At 42.4% G+C, this 19,817-nt stretch overlaps 1 protein-coding gene across 1 annotated transcript in view; it reads left to right on the top strand.

Annotated features, from left to right (window-relative positions):
• Positions 1-280: 280 nt before the first annotated feature.
• The window catches only part of SLC28A3 (solute carrier family 28 member 3), a 57,511-nt gene continuing 37,974 nt past the window's right edge, over positions 281-19,817 (top strand). The window contains exon 1 of the mRNA XM_060155330.1: positions 281-358. Coding sequence (XP_060011313.1) covers positions 281-358 — 78 coding nt within the window. The remainder of the gene's footprint in view (positions 359-19,817) is intronic.

Raw genomic sequence — 19,817 nt, 5'->3', positions numbered from 1 at the left:
AGTCTTCTTCCTGGAGTGTAAATGGGCCCGCGGGAATGAGGATAAGAAGAAGGATTAATGAGGTGGGTGGACCTGATCTGGAAGTGCCCACCCCGCCCCTTGCCACTCCTGCCTCAACCCAACCAGGAGACTTTGGTCGAAGTTTCCAAACTGAAGCAGTGTCCAGGTTCCTACAATAGCAGGTGGCATCCTGACCTAAGCAGAGGCAGTGTTCTATTTCACAGGTACAGGGGATCTCCAGCCCAAACATCTGAAAAGAATTCGGAGCCCAGCCAAATCCATGAGCAGCAAAAACTCTTTGGAGCTGCAGAGGACGGCAGCACTCACAGCCGAGGGCTGCAGCAACACTGGCTTTCAGGTGAGCAGACCTTTCCTCTTGTTTCAGACCAAGGAAATGGAAGTAATGCTCTTTCCTTGCCTTTCTGGCAAGTTTCTTAACTACAGCAGAGGGCTTCTTGGAACGCAATAAGATTTTTAGTGGCACTCTTTAAGCCTATTATTCTTCCTTCTTGGGTTCTTCTCAGGTTGACAAACCTGAAAAGTCTCTTAACCGAAACTGTTTTGGTCCCTGCCACTTCAAGTACAAGATTGTCCTCTCCTACTTGTGTTTAGGGCTCATATGGCACAGATATAGTTTTGTTTTGTTTTTTTATGTATTTATTTATTTATTTTTGGCTGTGTTGGGTCTTCATTGAGGTGCGTGGGCTTCTCCTTACGTTGGCTTCTCTTGTTGCAGGGCACGGGCTCTAGAGCGCAGGCTCGGTAGTTGTGGCGCGCGGGCTTAGTTGCTCCGCGGCATGTGGGATCTTCCCGGACCAGGGCTCGAACCCGTGTCCCCTGCATTGGCAGGCGGATTCTTAACCACTGCGCCACCAGGGAAGTCCACAGATATAGTATTTACCTACAGACATTTTCCCAAAGAACTGGTGAGAGGGGAAGAATGGGGAAGAATCCAGATCCTGGATGTAGTTAGCACCTCAGGGTCCCTTTCTCTTAAACCAGGTCTCAGAGCCCCTGTCAGATAGTGGCCTGGGTACCTGTCCTGCTGCAGGGGGCAGGTACCCAAATCATCTCATGTCATCATCCAAAACTCACTGAGTGATTAACACTGCTTGGCCCAGGGCTAGGTACCACAGAAGTCCTGTCACCATAAATCACCAGGCTTTTATCTGACTGGGTCTGGAATGGGGATTTTTTCAGGGCTGTACCCAAGTATACTTCTTTTTTTTTTTTTTTTTTTTTAAAGCACTGAAGTAGCTTACTTCCCTGCCTCGAATTAGAATGAAATATATATTTTTAAAAATTTATTTATTTATCTATTTTTGCTGTGTTGGGTCTTCGTTTCTGTGCGAGGGCTTTCTCCAGCTGTGGCAAGCGGGGGCCACTCTTCATCGTGGTACGCGGGCCTCTCACTATCGCGGCCTCTCTTGCTGCGGAGCACAGGCTCCAGACGTGCAGGCTCAGTAATTGTGGCTCACGGGCCTAGTTGCTCCGCGGCATGTGGGATCTTCCCAGACCAGGGCCCGAACCCATGTCCCCTGCATTGGTAGGCAGACTCTCAACCACTGCGCCACCAGGGAAGCCCCCAAGTATACTTCTTTTCCTAACCTGACACTCAACATGGGAAGCTCACATGAGCAGGTGTCAGCAATCCCTTGGGCTTCAGCTTCAATAAACAGGCAAAACAAATATTTAGGCACTAACAAAGAAAGGAACAAGGAAGGTAAAAGGGCTTTGACTCAAGTTGACTCAAGTCCTGAGTCTTCTACTCACAAGTTATTGTAACTTCCTTGATCTTCGGTTTAGTTATCTGTGCATGTGTCACAGTCATGCTTATCTCATAGATTATAAGTGTAGGGGATGAAAAATCTTACCCTCTACCCTCTAATGTTCAGTTCCTGAGGTCTGTGAATTAAACTGACAAATGGCAGATAAACAGGAGCAAAGGCATATTAATAAAAATATTTATTAATATTTTTAATTTTTTGTACACATAAAAGTGACAGAAAAGAAGGCTTCACAGGAAAGAAGGGAACATCCCAAAGAAGCAGTAAGACTCAGAGGCTTATATACTATTTTAAAAAGGAGATAAGGGCTTCCCTGGTGGCGCAGTGGTTGAGAGTCCACCTGCCGATACAGGGGACACGGGTTCGTGCCCCGGTCTGGGAAGATCCCACATGCCGCACAGCGGCTGGGCCCGTGAGCCATGGCCGCTGGGCCTGAGCGTCTGGAGCCTGTGCTCCGCAACAGGAGAGGCCACAACAGCGAGAGGCCCGCGTACCGCAAAAAAAACAAACAAAAAAAGGAGATAAATTGTGGAGAAGTGACTAGACAAAGGAAAGAGTGGTTGGGCTCTTAGGGCAAATAAATTGTGGGAAAGTGATGAGGAAATATATGGAGGTAACTACTGGAAGATAAGGTTTGACCATGAGGTATCTCCTCGCCATCTCTGTCTCCAGTGACTATGGTTGTTCTTTGTCTGTTATGGGAGAGGGCAACACTCGCACGAGGGAAAATTATGCCCTGTTTTTAAGCAGATAGAGGAAGAGAAGAGATATCTTCTAAGAATTATTTTGAACTGAAGGCAAATGAGAAAAGGCAGACACAGAAAGAGGTCTCGGCTCTTCCTCTATCTGCTTAAATATGGCATATTTAAGCCAAAGTGGCATATTTGGAGTGGCATATCCTGATCGCCATCATAAGTGAGAAAAAAGCATAAAGCAGGGAGCCTTTTCTGATTCAAAAGAATGGAAGGGTTGGAGTGGGATAAAGGGTCAAAGTGAATATGGCAGCAAGAGAAAGGCATCTGCAGTGGAGAAGGGTGCCTGTTGCCAGCAGCTGGCTGCCCATGCTCAGTGAGCAAGACACAGAGCCGCTGAAAGCCGCCCTGTTTTCTATCCCTCACACTCTTCTCCCGCAGCAGAGCATCTCCAGGCCTCAGGGTGCAGAGCAGTGCCTCTCAAACCCCGCAGAGTACCACACACCAGCACCAACAAGCGCTGACCAGGTTATTCGTCCAGTGCTTCTCCTTCAACGAGAATTTCCAGAAACACGTATTTACTCAGCAAGATTGTTAACTGCCCCCTGGATGTGGCCACTGCTAGAGAGGGAGACGAGTTCAAGAAGGAATAATATGCTAACCTTGCATCACAGATGTTCGGAGAACATCAGTTAGAGCTTAAGGGTGGGCAGGGATTTCCCAGTTGAACAGGGAGGGGCGTCAGCAGAGCATCACAAATAAAGAGAACTGTCTGTACCCAGGCCCAGGGGCCTGAAACAGCCTGTGTGCTTGGGGTAGAGAAGATGCGGACCTGGGGCTGGGGAGTAGGGAAAGGGGGCAGGCTGGCGTCAGATCACGTGGCCTAGGCATTTGAGAAGAAAGCAATCAACATCTACACTCTCGGGAATTCCCTGGATGTCCAGTGGTTAGGACTCCACACTTTCACTGCTGAGGGCCCAAGTTCAATCCCTGATGGGGGAACTAAGATCCTGCAAGCCACGCAGAGCAGCCAAAAAAAAAAAAATCGACACTATCAAATCATTAAAGGACTCTACTAGCCCTGTTAAAGATGGACAAAAAATGGAAAGAGATTTGTGTGTGGTTGGGACACCAGTTAGGAGGTTAGTGTGATGATCAGAAGTAGGTTAGAGGCGGTGGAAACTGACGCAGGGGGAAAGTACTTGTGCTCCTAAGAGGCCACTGCGTGGAATTGGGCAGAAGTCAGGGCGAGGAGTCAGAGCTGCTCTGCCTGCGAATATTTCCACGTCCTCCTCTGTAATATATGCAAAAAATACATGTAATATATGTTTTTAAAAGTGCTGTCTTAGTTCACTCAGGCTGCTGTAACAAAATATCTCGGACTGGGTGGCTTATAGACAGAAACATATTTTTCACAGTTCTGGAGGCTGGGAGGTCCAAGATCATGGCATCAGCAAATTCTATGTCTGGTGAGGGCCCCATCCTCACATGGCCAAAAATGCAAGGGAGCTCTCTGGGCTTTTGTCTGTTTGTTTGGCCGCACTGCACAGCTTTGGATCTTAGTTCCCCGACCAGGAATTAAACCCGTGCCCTCAGCAGTGAAAGCATGGAGTCCTAACCACTGGGACTAACCATGGAGTCCTAACCACTTCCCTGGGACCACCAGGGAGGTCCTCTGGGGCCTTTTATATAAAGGCACTAAACCCATTCATGAAGGCCCTTCCCTCATGACCTAATCACCTCCCAAAGGCCCCACCTCCTAATGCACCATGGGGGGCATGACATTTTCAAAACAGGAATTTGGCGGGGGGCGTGGTGTGTGGACACAAACGTTCAGACCGTAGCAAGTGCCTAGCACAGTGTGAACATAGTAACAGTAGCTCTTGGTGCCAGGACAGGTTAAAGTCCACATTTCTAGCTTGAGATATCCACTTGGAAGTGATTCCCTTTACGTAGATAGGAAATCTAGGAATCGGGTTGGAGCAAGGAAAAGAATGACTTCATTTTGAGGCTGCTGGTTGAAATTATGATGCTGAACATCCAGATACAGATATAAATGGAGCAGGACGCTTTAGGTACACCTGCACCTGGAGCCTGGAAGGGGACATTGTACGTTTGGGGGCTGTTAGCACAGAGGGGGCCAGGGTGTGGACGAGACCACTGGGAGGGAAACCTGGGAAGTGCCAGTGTTTCAGGAGCAGCAGAGTCAGAGAAGTCAGAGGATGAAACAGAGAAGCCAGAGGGAGAGAGAGGACAGAACCAGAGGAGGGAAGGTCTGGGGAAGCAGAGGGGAAAGAGAACCACAAGGTGAACAGCAAAGACCCCTCCACGGTGTGGAAGAGACACGTTCATCTGATTTGCTAATTAGGATATTACTGGTGACCGGGGCTGAGGGCCGGGACAGTCTGCGTTATAAGTGGGAGTTAAGAGACTGGAGAAAACGAGGACAGAAAGGACATTCCCCTGGCAGAGAGGAGAGGAGAGAAGAGGGACAGGCTCGGGAGAGGCAAGATGGAAATTGTAGGCAGGGTTTTTCTTCTCATTGTAAATTATGACATGCAGAAAAACACATAAAACCAAATAGACAACATATTATAAAGTGCGACGCAGGTCAAGAAATAGGACATTGCCATCCCTCAGCTCGGACACCCCTGCCCTGCACATTCTGTTCAACTGCCCCCCTCCCTCAGGCATAACGAGGTTCCCAACTTTGTGGTAACTACTTCGCCGTTTTGCCTTATGCCTTAACTTCTAATTATGAATCCTTAAACACTGCCTTTACCTGTTTTTGAACTTTATATAAGTAGAAAACCTCAAGAAAAATTATTTGCTTCCTTTAGAACATTTATATGGAATTAGGTAAGATGAATCATTTTGTATCTGGCTTCTTTTGCTCAGTTTTATATTTCTAAGATTCAGCCATAGTACTGTGTGTAACCAGAGTTCATCCAATTTCCTTGATACACAGTATTCTCTGTCAATACTACACAATTTATCTATTTTACTGTCAGTGGACTTTGCCTCGTTAAGTTTGGAGCTTTGGGGAACTTCAAAATAACAAAGGCAGCTATGAATATTCTTGTACGTGTCTCCTGGTGAATAACACTTGTATTTTGGGGTTATACGTAGGAGTGGAATTACTAGGTCATTGGGAATACATACACACTTTCAACTTTGATAATAATTCCAGACTGGTTTCCTAAGTGGTTTTACCAGTTTATACTCCCATCCACAGAGTGTGAGTTCCTATTACTTCATAGGCTCAACAACATTTATCGGGTTTGTTAATTTCAGTGATTCTGGTAGGTATATAGTCATATATTAGGGAGGTTTGATTTTAATTTTCCTGTGTTATTGGCTATTAGATTCCTACTTTATGAAATACTTGCTCAAGTCTCTTGTCTATTTTCTCTACTGGATTTTGTCTTTTCCCTATTGATTCGAAAGAGTTCTCTTTCAAAATGAAAGTCTTCTATCACTCTGAAGCTGTCTTTCGCTCTTTAACATTTTGATAAACAAAAGTTAATTATATTGCGGCCCCATTTATCAGGTGTTTGTTTTATATATCCTGTTTAAGAAATCACTTTCTACCCTGCAAGATCATGAAGATACCTTCTCACATTTTCTATAAACTTGTTCTTGCTTTCTACATTGAGGCCTCTAGTCCCTCTGAAACGGATTTTTATGTATAGTGTAAGATGAGAGTCAAGTTTTCTGTGTTTCTACATGGACATTCAATTATTTCACCACCACTTTAAAAAGAAAAATCTTTTCTTCACTTGACAAATACCACAAATTCCAAGAATCTATCTTTGGGGTAAGTTTTTTTAGAATAGGGCAACTGAAAGATTTTTTTCAAACTCAAAGAAGGGGAAAGGATCCAGAGAAAAGGAAGAGATGAAACTGACAGCAGGAGAGGTGGGATAAAACTCAGAACTTCTAACGGTGAAAATCCAGGCAAGTTTTTTTTTTTTTTTTTTTTTTTTTTTTTTGCGGTACGCGGGCCTCTCTCTGTTGTGGCCTCTCCCGTTGCGGAGCACAGGCTCCAGACGCGCAGGCTCAGCGGCCATGGCTCACGGGCCCAGCCGCTGCGTGGCATGTGGGATCTTCCCACAGGGGCACGAACCAGTGTCCCCTGCATCGGCAGGCGGACTCTCAACCACTGCGCCACCAGGGAAGCCCCCAGGCAAGTTTTTGAACGAACCTCTTTCCTAAAGCATGTCCCTTAGAATCCCAGCACAAGTGTTCTCCTGCCCATGAGTAAACATTGATCTTGCCATGAGTGGCCGTTAGAGGCACAGGGCCCATCCTTGCTCTGACATCGGTTGGGTAGGACCCACTTATGAATGTCCTGAGACAGCCCTAGACTGGAATTGTGCCTCTACTCTACACATACACGGAGGAAGGCCAGCTCACTCCATGATTCACCTGGTGAGCCAGTCAGGTTTGGAGAGATTGTTAAATGGAGCTCAAAATTTGGGAGGTCATATAAGTGCTGGAATGTTGGCATAGACTTTGAACCCAGATTCTTTGAATATATAAGTTCTGAGGTTGGAAGAGTGCTGTTTCTTCAACACATTAATCAGGGAGATCAGCATGAATCAAACTCCGATAACTGAGTATGTTTTCACGTAGCTCAGGACAAGCTTGGCTAGAGCTATCTAGATGCTTTTTTTTCCCCCACAGGTAAATTAAGACACAGAAAATACATGATAATAGAGTTGCCATATGACCCTGCAATCCCACTCCTGGGCGTATATCTGGACATAAGTATAATTCAAAAAGATACATGTACCTCTATGTTCATAGCAGCACTATTTACAATAGCAAGACAGGGAAGCAGTCTAAATGTCCATCAACAGATGAATGGTAAAAAATGATGTGGTACATATATACAATGGAATATTACTCAGCCATAAAAAAAGAAGGAAATAATGCCATTTGTAGCAACATAGATGGACCTAGAGATTATCATCCTAAGTGAAGTAAATCAGACAGAGAAAGACAAATATATGATATCACTTATATGTGGAATCTAAAACAAACGATACAAATGAACTTATTTACAAAACAGAAATAGACTCAGACATAAAATACAAACTAATGAAGAAATGAAATTGAGTTATCTGTAGTGAGGTGGATGGACCTAGAGTCTGTCATACAGAGTGAAGTAAGTCAGAAAGAGAAAAACAAATACCGTATGATAACACATATATATGGAATCCAAAAAAAAAAAAAAGATTATGAAGAACCTAGGGGCAGGACAGGAATAAAAAGGCAGACATAGAGAATGGACTTGAGGACACGGGGAGGAGGAAGGGTAAGCTGGGACAAAGTGAGAGAGTGGCATGGACATATATACACGACCAAATGTAAAATAGATAGCTAAAAAAAAAAAATAGATGGATAGCTAGTGGGAAGCAGCCGCATAGCACAGGAAGATCAGCTTGGTGATTTGTGTCCACCTAGAGGGGTGGGATAGGGAGGGTGGGAGGGAGGGAGATGCAAGTAGAAAGTGATAGGGAACATATGTATATGTATAGCTGATTCACTTTGTTATAAAGCAGAAACTAACAAACACACCATTGTAAAGCAATTATACGCCAATAAAGATGTTAAAAAAAAAAACTTATGGTTACCAAAGGGGAAAAGGGCGGGGAGGGAGTGATAAATTAGGAGTTTGGGATTAACAGATACAGACTACTATATATAAAATAGATAAACGATAAGGACCTACTGTATAGCATGGGGAATTATATTCAATATATTTTAATTACGTATAACAAAATAATCTGAAAAAGAATATATGTATAGAACTGAATCACTTTGCTGTACACCTGAAACTAACAAAACATTGTAAATCAACTATACTTTAATAAAAAAAACAAAAAATAATGTGGCAATTCTGGAAAACAGACACATCCCCGTTTCTCCAGGCTTTATTGTTGTTGCTGTTTGTTGCTGTTGTCATTATTGTTACTATTTGTTTCTTTAGTGAATTAACTGAAATAATTTTATGTAGTCTGCATTTATTGTCATGTGTGGCCACTAAAGTCTCTGCTCAGTTAGTTTAAGGATCTGATATAAATTCCCAAGTGGCTGGACCCAATAAATCTCCCAGGCTTTGCTGAGGGCTCTGTGTGCCTGCTGGGGAGATTGCCTTCAGTGCTCAGGCAAGCTGGCTACAGTTCTATGTTTACTTTACTCCCTGCTTCTGTTGAGTTTCAACATCAGCCAGAGATGAGAACTTTGATTTTTCTCAGGTCTTTCTCAAGCATGAACATAACTCCGGGCATGTCCCTGGGCTTCTAATTTCCCAGGAATATCAGAGCGTTTCAAAGTCCCTTATGGATATCTCATTCCCCAGCCTTTCCTTTAAATTTTTGTTTATCTTGTTTTCTCCAACTGTTATCACCACCTCAGGCAGCCGCCTACCTTAAACCATTGCCCCCAGGAAAATAGCACTGGGTGAACTCTAACTCAGATTAAATAAAGACATGCCTTGTGAGTGGGATTTTCTGAGGAACTGCAAGACAGGTCAAATAATGGCAGTTACCTTGGAATTGGACTTTGGGAGAGTGACAACCCCATTTTGCCTCATTATTTACCCATTAATATGAGATAAGGCTCTCTGCACCATGAAAAAGTGTCACAGTCCAAAAGGGGCCAAGAGAGGCATAACAGCTCCCCTTCTGGACCACCCAGTTGCCTTATTTTGCTGACCTGCTCAGCTTTGGAAATGTACCATTTTACCCTGTCCGTCACATCACTTTATAAGTTTGCTAGCTTTTAAATAATTTTTTTAAAGTATTTATTTATTTGGTTGCATCAGGTCTTAGTTGCGGCAGGCGGGCTCCTTACTTGCGGCTCAAGGGCTCCTTAGTTGCAGCACACCAGCTCCTTAGTTGCTGCTCGCAAGCTCCTTAGTAGTGGCATGCGAAATCTTAGTTGCGGCATGCATGCAGGATCTAATTCCCGGACGAGGGATCAAACCCGGGCCCCCTGCACTGGGAGTGCAGAGTCTTAACCACTGCACCACCAGGGAAGCCCCAAGAATGTTTATTTTTCTAATTCTCATTACTGCATTCTGAGTTTCTCATCCACTCAAGTCCTTCACTTCGGGAACACTTACAAGGAGGAAGTTGGTTAGAGAGCACTAGTCTGACTTATGCAGCCAGGGAGGTTTGAAACAAAGTAATTGCTTAATTACTTAATTGCTTAATTGAGGACTGGTCAGACCCAGGCAGATGAAGCAGCTGGGGAGCAAAGGTTTAGGCACAGGTTATGTTGGAGTCAGCAAGGCAGGGCATAAAGTCAAGAGAAGATATTTCTAGGAGCCAGCAAATGTGAGGCTTTCTGTTGACCCACACAGCCGCTTCCTTGTTCCCCTGCAGAGCATGAGGTCTTGAGGTCAGGGAAGAGGGAAGAAAGAAGTGGGAAAGGAAGAATTTAGAAAAGCACACGTGGGAGTAAGAAGTAGTCTGCTGTGCTCCAAGTACTGACCATAGCATATGTGGTTCTGACCTTGGCTGCAGATGGCAAGGGGCCTCTTGTTAAGGAGGAAGTGGGAGAGGGAGGAAAGGGGTGAGCTCCTGAAAAAAGCCAGACAGTTGGTGGGTGGGTGGGAAAGTGAGGGTGACAGCAGGGCACAGACACTGAGACTGAAAGCTACATACTAAGTCATTACGAGGAGGGCAAAAAACCCCTTGGGTTGAGGCTTCAGAGCCAGGCTGCCAGGTCCGCCATTTAGGCAAGTGACCTAACTTCTATGCCTATTTCTTCATCCCAAAATAGGTACTAATACCCTGCATCATAAGACTTTTGGGAGATTAATGTAAAGCACTAGTACCTAGCAAGTGCTCAAGTATCAGCAACTATTATTTAAACCATTTACGTGGGGAGGCTGTTTTGGTGCAGGCCAAACCAAATTTTCAACTCCAGGTGTGAAGTCTGTCTCTTCTCATAGCAAATACTGGAATCCACTGATAGAAAAACTGTGAGAGATGCCAACATGCAGATCTGAATTGTTACCATGTCAACTGAACGTAAAACCTCATGTCCCTGAGGTCTCCAGCACACTGGAGAGCTCGGCCCTCAACATCTGTCTCTCTTCAAAGCACTGTAGAAAGTTATTTACAGATATTCTGGTTCATTTTGATTCATGTTCTATTTAATCAAATGAATTTCTTTTAAAATTTTTATACACTGTTAAGTTTATTTGATGTGTTTCTAGCACTTAATTACTTAATTAGTACTCCCTGGAAAGAAGTGCTTGATGGCCAAGGTGACTTTAGAAATCACCAAAAAGCAAATTTTTTCCAACTGTGAGCAAATTCAAATGCCTATGACATAACGATGTGCAACTGACTGGTATAAAATACTCCAGTTCTAAGTAAGGATAATACTTAGAAATAAATGACCGTAACGCCCCACAATAACATAAGAATCAGTTAGGCACTACTGACTCAGGCTTTATCCTGCAGGTGATTCAGGCTTTGGCATAAAACACACCTTTCTTCCCCACTCCCGCACCTCGTGGCTTGAGGGATCTTAGTTCCCGGACCAGGGATCGAACCTGGGCCCCCTGTAGTGGAAGCTCAGAGTCCTGGACCACCAGGGGATTCCCTAAAACACTCCTTTACATAAAGAGGGCTGGAGAGTGGCTGAAGCAGGAACCAAAAGTAGACTTGGAGTCGATTTCACTGAACTTGCAGGAAGGTCCCAAGTTGTAATACCCACTGTATAAACCAATGGTTGCAAACGCAAAGCAGGATCTTGAATAGCTTAGGGGCTATTCAAGATAATACAAGATGAAGTTACAAGATGAAGGTGTCATTAATGATATCTGATGTCTCTTGACACCACCTGTATCTCTCCTTCCCTATTTCCCTTTTCTTCCTTCTTATTCTGCAGTACTCCAACAATAGACTTTAATAAAAGCTGAAGCCATGTTTTCTGCTCTTAATTTTAGAAATAAAATTAAGAAATAAATTTAAATATTAGAAATAAGTCTTTCAGTGACTAATCTGACTAAATTGCTTCACAGACAAGTGTTATTACCTCCTTCATAGCTTTTGTATATTACAAATATTAGACAGCGTAAATTTCTTAATCTTTTGATCTTTGGCTGACAGTCAGGAGGCCTACAGAAAGAAGACCACCACCAGCCTTGTGGCCTATGGTGAAAGCATTTTTATAAACAAAACACAATCTACAGTCACCTCACCATCTGAATTTTTTTTTTCTTTTTTTTGCGGCACGCGGGCCTCTCACTGCCGGGGCCCCTCCTGCTGCGGAGCACAGGCTCCGGACGTGCAGGCTCAGCGGCCATGGCTCATGGGCCCAGCCGCTCCGCGGCATGTGGGATCTTCCCGGACCGGGGCACGAACCTGTGTCCCCTGCATCAGCAGGCAGACTCTCAACCACTGCGCCACCAGGGAAGCCCTCACCATCTGAATTTTGATCCCTTCAGACAGACTGGAGATTTGCCTACTAAAACAAATCAGAGAAGGAAATGAGAGTAAGAAGAATCTTACTTTCGACTGAGAAATTCAAAGGGATTTTATCCTTGTTTATTAATTTTTTTCTCAACTGTAGGAAGATGTTTTCCTTATAAGAGCACCTCCGGTTCCCCTGTGTCTAAATGGGTTGCATCTTTGGAATGTCAGACACAGCCAAGTTTATTCCAGTTAACCCGTAGAAGTAGTACCTTGAACTTTTTAATAGTCCTTATACCTACTATAATTAATGATCAATTAAATAATTTATTATTGACAGCTTTTCCTCTAAACTCCCTGAGAACAGGGACTGTAATGCAATGCCTTGTAACTAATACAGTGTCTATGCCATAGTAGGTGCACAGTAAGTTTTATTAAAGGAATGAATGAGAATGCTTGGGATGGAGCCCCAAGGAACTATATGTAACATTAAGGGTTGAGTGAAAAGGCTTATACGGTACAGGAAAAGGAGAAGGAGAAGTACAGATGGTAGGAAAGAACTAGCAAAATGTGATCACAGAAGTCAGGGACAAGAATATTTTAAGGAGTAAATCGTCCACTATATATGATGAAAACTGGACTTAGGGAAATGGAAACCATTGATTACTTTAGCAAGGGTGATTTCCATAGTGTGGTAAGAATGAAAGCCATTTTGGCATGGGTTCAAGAGTGAATATGAGGCAAAAAATGGAACCAGTGTCTTGTCTGATCAGGCTGCTATAACAAAATACTACAGACTCAGTAGCTTAAAGACAACAGAAATTTATTTCTGGAGACTGGAAGTCTAAGATCAGGGTGTTAGCATGGTCAGTGTTCTAGTGTGAGCCCTCTTCCTGGTTTAGAGCCAGCACCTTTGAAATTACCATGTCCTCACATCGTAGAAGAGGCTCGGTATCTCTGTGGGCTAACTTTTATAAGGGCACTAATTATTCCCATTCATGAGTGTTCCACCCTAAAGACTTAAGCAACTCTCAAAGGCCCTACTTCCTAATACCATCATTTTTGGGGGTTAGAATTTCAACATAATGATTTTTTTTTTTTTTTTTTTTTTTTTTTGTGGTACGCGGGCCTCTCACTGTTGTGGCCTCTCCCGTTGTGGAGCACAGGCTCCGGATGCGCAGGCTCAGCGGGCATGGCTCACAGGCCCAGCCTTTCCGTGGCATGTGGGATCTTCCCGGACCAGGGCACGAACCCGTGTCCCCTGCATCGGCAGGCGGACTCTCAACCGCTGCGCCACCAGGGAAGCCCCAACATAATGAATTTTGAGGGGACACAAACATTCAGACAGTAGCAACCAGTAAGTGCAGATAGAAAACTGGTGGGGTTTCTTTGGTTTTTTAAATTTTATTTATTTATTGTTTCTGGCTGTGTAGGGTCTTTGTTGCCGCGTGCGGGCTTTTCTTTGGTTGCGGTGAGCGGGTGCTACTCTTCATTGCGGTTCACCGGCTTCTCATTGCGGTGGCTTCTCTTGTTGCAGAGCACGGGCTTTAGATGCACAGGCTTCAGTAGTTGTGGCATGTGGGCTCAGTGGTTGTGGCTCGTGGGCTCTAGAGCGCAGGCTCTGTATTTGTGGCACACGGGCTTAGCTGTTCCGCGGCATGCGGGATCTTCCCGGACCAGGGATCGAACCCGTATGCCCTGCACTGGCAGGCGGATTCTCAACCACTGCACCACCAGGGAAGCCCAGAAAACTGGTTTTTAATGGGAGAAGAATTCTTGGCTTCACATATTAAAAAATTGATAAAGATGCAACTATTAGAAAATCAAGGGAAAAGAGGGTTGAGTAAGGCAGTGCATGGGAAAGCACAGAGCACTGTGTAAGAAGTCCAGATGTTGTCATATTATTGCTGTTAGGATTAGCTTCTCCATGCGTGTCTTGAGACCTCTCCCTCTCAAATGTATAGTAGAAGTTCTTGTGGGAGGGTCTTCAAGTATTCAAACAACAGCCTAAGTCAAAGAAAAGCAAAAGAAACAATAACAGGAAATTGGAACCAGGCTGAAATAATCACACATTATCAAGTACAAATATGAAAAACTAAGATAAGAGTGAAAGACAACCCAGCAGGAGAAGGGCAGTGATGTCTCGGAGTGTACAATTCTACCTTTATACGACTTTTAGCTAGTTCCAGGATCTGGAAACCACATGTGAAAAAAGGAAAACATATACATATGTGTTTTTGGAGAAATTTAACTCCACTATTGGTGATGAGTTGGTTAGTGTGGTGACAGGTCGACCATCCCATTATAAAATTACATTTCTCTCTTTCTAATTAGTAAGTGATCTGAGCAGTGATTCTTCAGGCTGTGTGAATATCCAGTTCCCCAGCACATTTCACCACATGGTTTTTGCATCCATTGATGACCCTTTCCTGGATCAATTATTACTTCGGGAGTTGCAAAATGGTAACTTCATTTCTTCAGTATTCCTTACCCCACATTGTTTTGAAAAGAATGAACTTCTCTTTTTTTGTCTTTCTCTCTTTTTTGAGTATCGTTGTAGACTAACGTTCCCTTTTATTCAATGTTTTATAATCAATTACCAACATTATTTGTTTCTTCCAACACTTTTTATGAAATTTTTCAAACATACAGAAAAGTTGAAAGAATTTCATAGTGAACATCACCCACATTCTACAAGTTACATTTTACTATCCTTTATCACAGATTTCTTCATCTATGCTGCCCTCTATCCATCCATCATTCCGTCGTATTTTTTGACATAAGTTGCAGTTATTATTCACATTTTTTACTTTTTGGTACTCAATTTGTCCCAAATTTGGCCAGTGACCAGAGTATATAAAAATGAGGTCACGTTAATGGTTTTTACCAGGTTCCTGCTTCCAGACTACCAGAATCAGGAGTGGGGCTGAGGGTTGGCCTTCATGGCACCTCTATCTTGCCGCATTAGTGGAATGGCCTAAACAAGTGGACATTGCATGCAGCCATCAATCTCCAGCCTACCTGAGCTTGTCTGGTCTGGCACCAGAATTACATTGGAAGTTAATCTGCATTTCATCTTTTAAGTATAACCCAGGACTCTGATCATTTCTGATAGAAAAATACAACCTCTTTTAGAAAAATCGTATGACATCAGCCTCAGACAATTCAGCAGGAAGCTTAACCATCACTCATTTTCTCTTTACTTCAAGAATCTATATGAACCAGATGCCAAGTCCTTTATTCTTGGGCATTTTTTGACTTATCTGACTAGTAGATTTACTGGATGATAATATGGACAGAACCAGAAGTAAAACCAGGACCTCCAATGACAAAGAAAAAAAAAAGGTCCATATTCTCTCAGATGTATCCATTTATGGTGGCTTCATAAATAAGAGATACATCAGGTGGGGAGTGGGCAGGGAAACCTTTCCCATGAGCCTGAACTCCGTGTTTGAAATGTATGTGACAGATGCTAAAGGACCCTCACTACACTGAGCTACTAAGTACAAGTAAAAAAAAGAATTCGTATCTATTGCATAATTTACATCCATGGCATTGAAATTAAAGTGGTTATTGGAACTTGTCACTGGACCTTGCTGGGGTATTTTTTCCTTGTTTTTTAAAGTGTTAATAAAGATGCATATATGTTATTCTATCACAAATTAATTTTAATAACTATATTCCAATAATTGGCTTCCTTTTAATCCTATATATTTAATTTTATGTATTTTAAAACACTCTGAAATGGGTGCATCAGCTCCACCAACTGCCCTGCTTTAGGACAGTTCCCAGAAGTTGCACATAGCTTCCATCACAGTGGCAGAACTTCATCATAACCACTGGGAGTTTAGGAAATATGCCTTTTTCTGGGAAACCGTAGGCCCTGCTAAAATTCAGAGCTGTATTTCTAAAGGAAATGGGGAAGAATAGATGTTGGGGACAACTAGAAGTCTTGGCCATAATATTATATTTTTTATTGGAGTCCAAGAGCTGTTAATTAGATTCCTATTTTTTGTTGTCATTTTGGTTTTCCTTTATCCTTACTTTCCCACTTGATTTGTCATAGACTGAAAGAGTTCTCTCAACCTCTTTCTAAATGTGTCTCTAGATTTTTTCTCCCAGTTTCCCTTGTTAATCGATGCCACTTGTACATAGATAGCCATCCTTCAGAGAGTGAGATTGGACCCTGACCACTGGCTTCTTTTTGGACGTGGTAATGGAATTTTTTGTCCTCTCTTCAGCCTTGATTGATTAAGATGATGACCACTGCGTGTTTTACCTTTCTGAGTCATTTTCAGTATATGGTTGTGTTCTGTTATTCCATCTGACTCAATCAAATAGATTTGCTTGCCCTTAGCTTCTCTCATCATATTTGATGTGATTTTTTAAAAAAAACTTTTCATTGGTTTGGTTTATTTTTGTTTGATTTCTTCTGAAGACATATTTTGTTTGTTTGTTTGTTTGTTTTAATGGCTCCTTTTATAACCAACTTAAGATTGTGAGTAATCACAAAATCTCTGTATTTTCTACTTTCCATTATTTTATTTCCTTCTCTTCCATCACTTAATTTTAACTGACTATATATCTTTTAGTGTTTACCTTTCTATCTTAAACACTGCTACTTATAATCTCTTCCAGCCCCCAGAAATTAAAAGCTGAGGAAACTGGCATATTTATCCTACCATCAAAATTTTTGTTTCCTTCTCCTTCAAGTGGTGCTCTGATAATCTTTTCTACATTATCAGAGGTTGTAATGTTTATAATTTGTTCTGGAAACTTACTCCCTGGAGTTGTTTTGGATTTCGATTCATTAAAAAGATTCAAAACATGCTATCACTTCTTTTGCCAAAATTTCTCCATTTATCATTTGTTTCGCTGGTTCTTCCTCAAGGTGTTTCTTCAAGAAAACTCACAGAAGTCATATTCCATGAATACTTGCATGTTTAAATGTATTTTTTTCTAAATCCAATAAATAGAAACCTTCCTCTAATTTTTCTCCTTCAGGTACAGGACTCTGACTCTTTCCACTTCTCCTTACGTCTCTATCCTTAGAGGTTCCTTTTGCCTATGGCTCACAAAGATCACGAGGGGAGAATGTCATCAGTGTTCTGTAGCCCTGACTCCTTGCAGCCAACTCAAAGCTCTGTTCAGAGCATTCAGAGGTGACAGAGAATTGTTCCAGGGCAGTGTGATAACGAGTCCCAGGCTGGTCAGGTGCTTTCCTCGGCACCCGGTCTGTGAACCCACACAGCCTGGCAAGAAAAACAGGCACATCTCACGGAGAAGCAGTCTAGCCAGTGCCCATCACCTCACATTAAGGATTACGTAAACCCAAGACTTGAGCCAGAGGTTACCTGAACCAAGAGGGTCAGAAAGATCAGAGGCTTCTGGAATACTGCCTTTGAAAATGCAACCGTTCCAAGGTAATGCTCATGCAACTTGAAAGAAAATTTTAGATAGAACTGGCCTTAAAATATTTGACATTTGTAGAGTTTTAAAATAGATAGACAGATAGATGGATGATAGTTAAGAGGGGGGAGGAATGATTGCAATTTGAAGAGATTAGATTCACAAAACAGATGTTGACTTTTACATGCCAACTTTCAACGAGAGGACAAAGTGGCAAAGAGGCGCCACCACCTTTGAGCGGCTGGGCCCCTGCCGCAGTAGGTGGGCCGCGTCACGCCACCTCTGGCCCGTAGCTTTGCCTCCCTCTCCTGTTCTGCCGCGGGCCCATGATGCCGCAGTACCAGACACAGGAGGAATTCAGTCACGCAGTGGAGAAACTCTACCTCACAGACCCTATGAAGCCATGTGTGGTTCTCAAATATAGGCATTCTGATGGGAGTTTGGGTATTAAAGTAACAGATGATTTAGTTTGTTTTGTGTATAGAACAGACCAAGCTCAAGATATAAAGAAGACTGAGAAATTCCACAGTCAACTAATGTGACTTATGGTGGCCAAGGAATCCCGTCAGTGTTGCCATGGAAACGAACTGAATGTTTTGAAATGAAGACTGTCATGTTCTTAGGAAGTAAATATCTTTTGAATTTGAGAAAGTGTTGGGACAGAAAACACTTTTTGTAACTAAGTGGGCTATTCAGAAGCCAAGAGATCATTTTTTTAATGTTTACTTTAGAGGGCTAGGAATGTAAATGCTTTCAGTTAGAAAGCCTTTATTTAGTTTTGGAAATGGAACAAGGAATGCCTCTATCTTGGAAACTTTTTGAAGATTGTTTGATGTTAGGCAAAATAAAAACTTACTCTCTGGTAAGTTTGTAACAGTAATTTGAAAATGAGATATCAAGAAAAGCCAATTCTTCCTTAAATTTAGTTAATCTGTCTTTAAAAGAAAATTAAATGTAACCGGATTGATATATTTCTTTTGGAGCATAAATTTTGTGCTGTTGATGACCAGCAAATACAAAATATGGTAACTGGAATTAACTGTGCACAGCAGTATAGCTGATTATATATGGTAGTGTAGTCTCTATATCTAAAAATAACTATGAAAACAAGTATGCTTTACCTTAAACTTTACAAATTTAAACTATATATTTTGTTTTGTTTTATTTTTATAAATTTATTTATTTATTTTTGGCTGCGTTGGGTCTTCATTGCTGCATGCAGGCTTTCTCTAGTTGCAGCAAGCAGGTGCTATTCTTCGTTGCCGTGCAAGGGCTTCTCATTGCAGGGGCTTCTCATTGCGGTTGCTTCTCTTGTAGCGGAGCATGGGCTCTAGGTGCGTGGGCTTCAGTAGCTGTGGCACGCAGGCTCAGTAGTTGTGGCTCGCGGGCTCTAGAGCGCAGGCTCAGTAGTTGTGGTGCGTGGACTTAGTCGGTCCACGGCATGTGGGATCTTCGAGGACCAGAGCTCAAACCTGTGTCCCCTGCATTGGCAGGCAGATTCTTAACCACTGTGCCACCAGGGAAGTCCCTGGGTTTTTTTTTTTTTAACATCTTTATTGGGGTATAATTGCTTTACAATGGTGTGTCAGTTTCTGCTGTATAACGAAGTGAATCAGCTATACATATACATATATCCCTATATCCCCTCCCTCTTGTGTCTCCCTCCCACCCTCCCTATCTCACCCTTCTAGGTGGTCACGAAGCACCGAGCTGATCTCCCTGTGCTATGTGGCTGCTTCCCACTAGCTATCTATTTTACATTTGGTAGTGTATATATGTCCATGCCACTACATCTGCATCTTTATTCCTGTCCTGCCCCTAGGTTCTTCAGAACCATTCTTTTTTTTTTTTTAGATTCCATAAACTCTATTTTTAAATATAAGGGATTCATCATATCATTAACTTGTTGAGCAAAGACTTACTCTGAATCTAATTTTCAGTGCTCAGAAACGTCTGCCATTACTTTAAATGCATGAACAGAATGCTCACTAATGGATTAAAACAACCATATTACAGAAATATATGCCACATATTTGCCATCTATATTTTCTCAGAAGGGCTAAGGATTATTTGAACTATTAAATTTTTGCATACCTCTACGACAGCCCAACCCATTTCTCTCATTACTTAATCAAGGTGTTAAGCATGACCGTCACAACTGTTCTCCATTAAACCAAAAATATGATATTATTTGATATTTATCTTATATTTATAACTCGAATTTTACCACCTAAATATAATGTTCACATGTTGATTCCTACATTAAAATATTTTTTGTTAGGAATTTGTGTGTTAACCAACGTTTTAACATGGAAAGTTCCGTTAGCCATATGAATTTTGGCATGTTTGAGAGATCGGTAAATAAAATATTACATGAATAAAAAAAAAAAAAAAAGGACAAATTGACTAAATGCCCCAGAGCAAGCAAGCGAGTAGCAAACTAAACCATAAAATTAGCCTAAAAGTCAATGAGTACTTACTGTGTGTGGTAC

Source organism: Lagenorhynchus albirostris, chromosome 7 (genome assembly GCF_949774975.1).
Source record: "Lagenorhynchus albirostris chromosome 7, mLagAlb1.1, whole genome shotgun sequence".
Taxonomy (NCBI): Eukaryota; Metazoa; Chordata; class Mammalia; order Artiodactyla; family Delphinidae; genus Lagenorhynchus; species Lagenorhynchus albirostris.
This window is presented reverse-complemented; position numbering and strand designations above follow the sequence as displayed.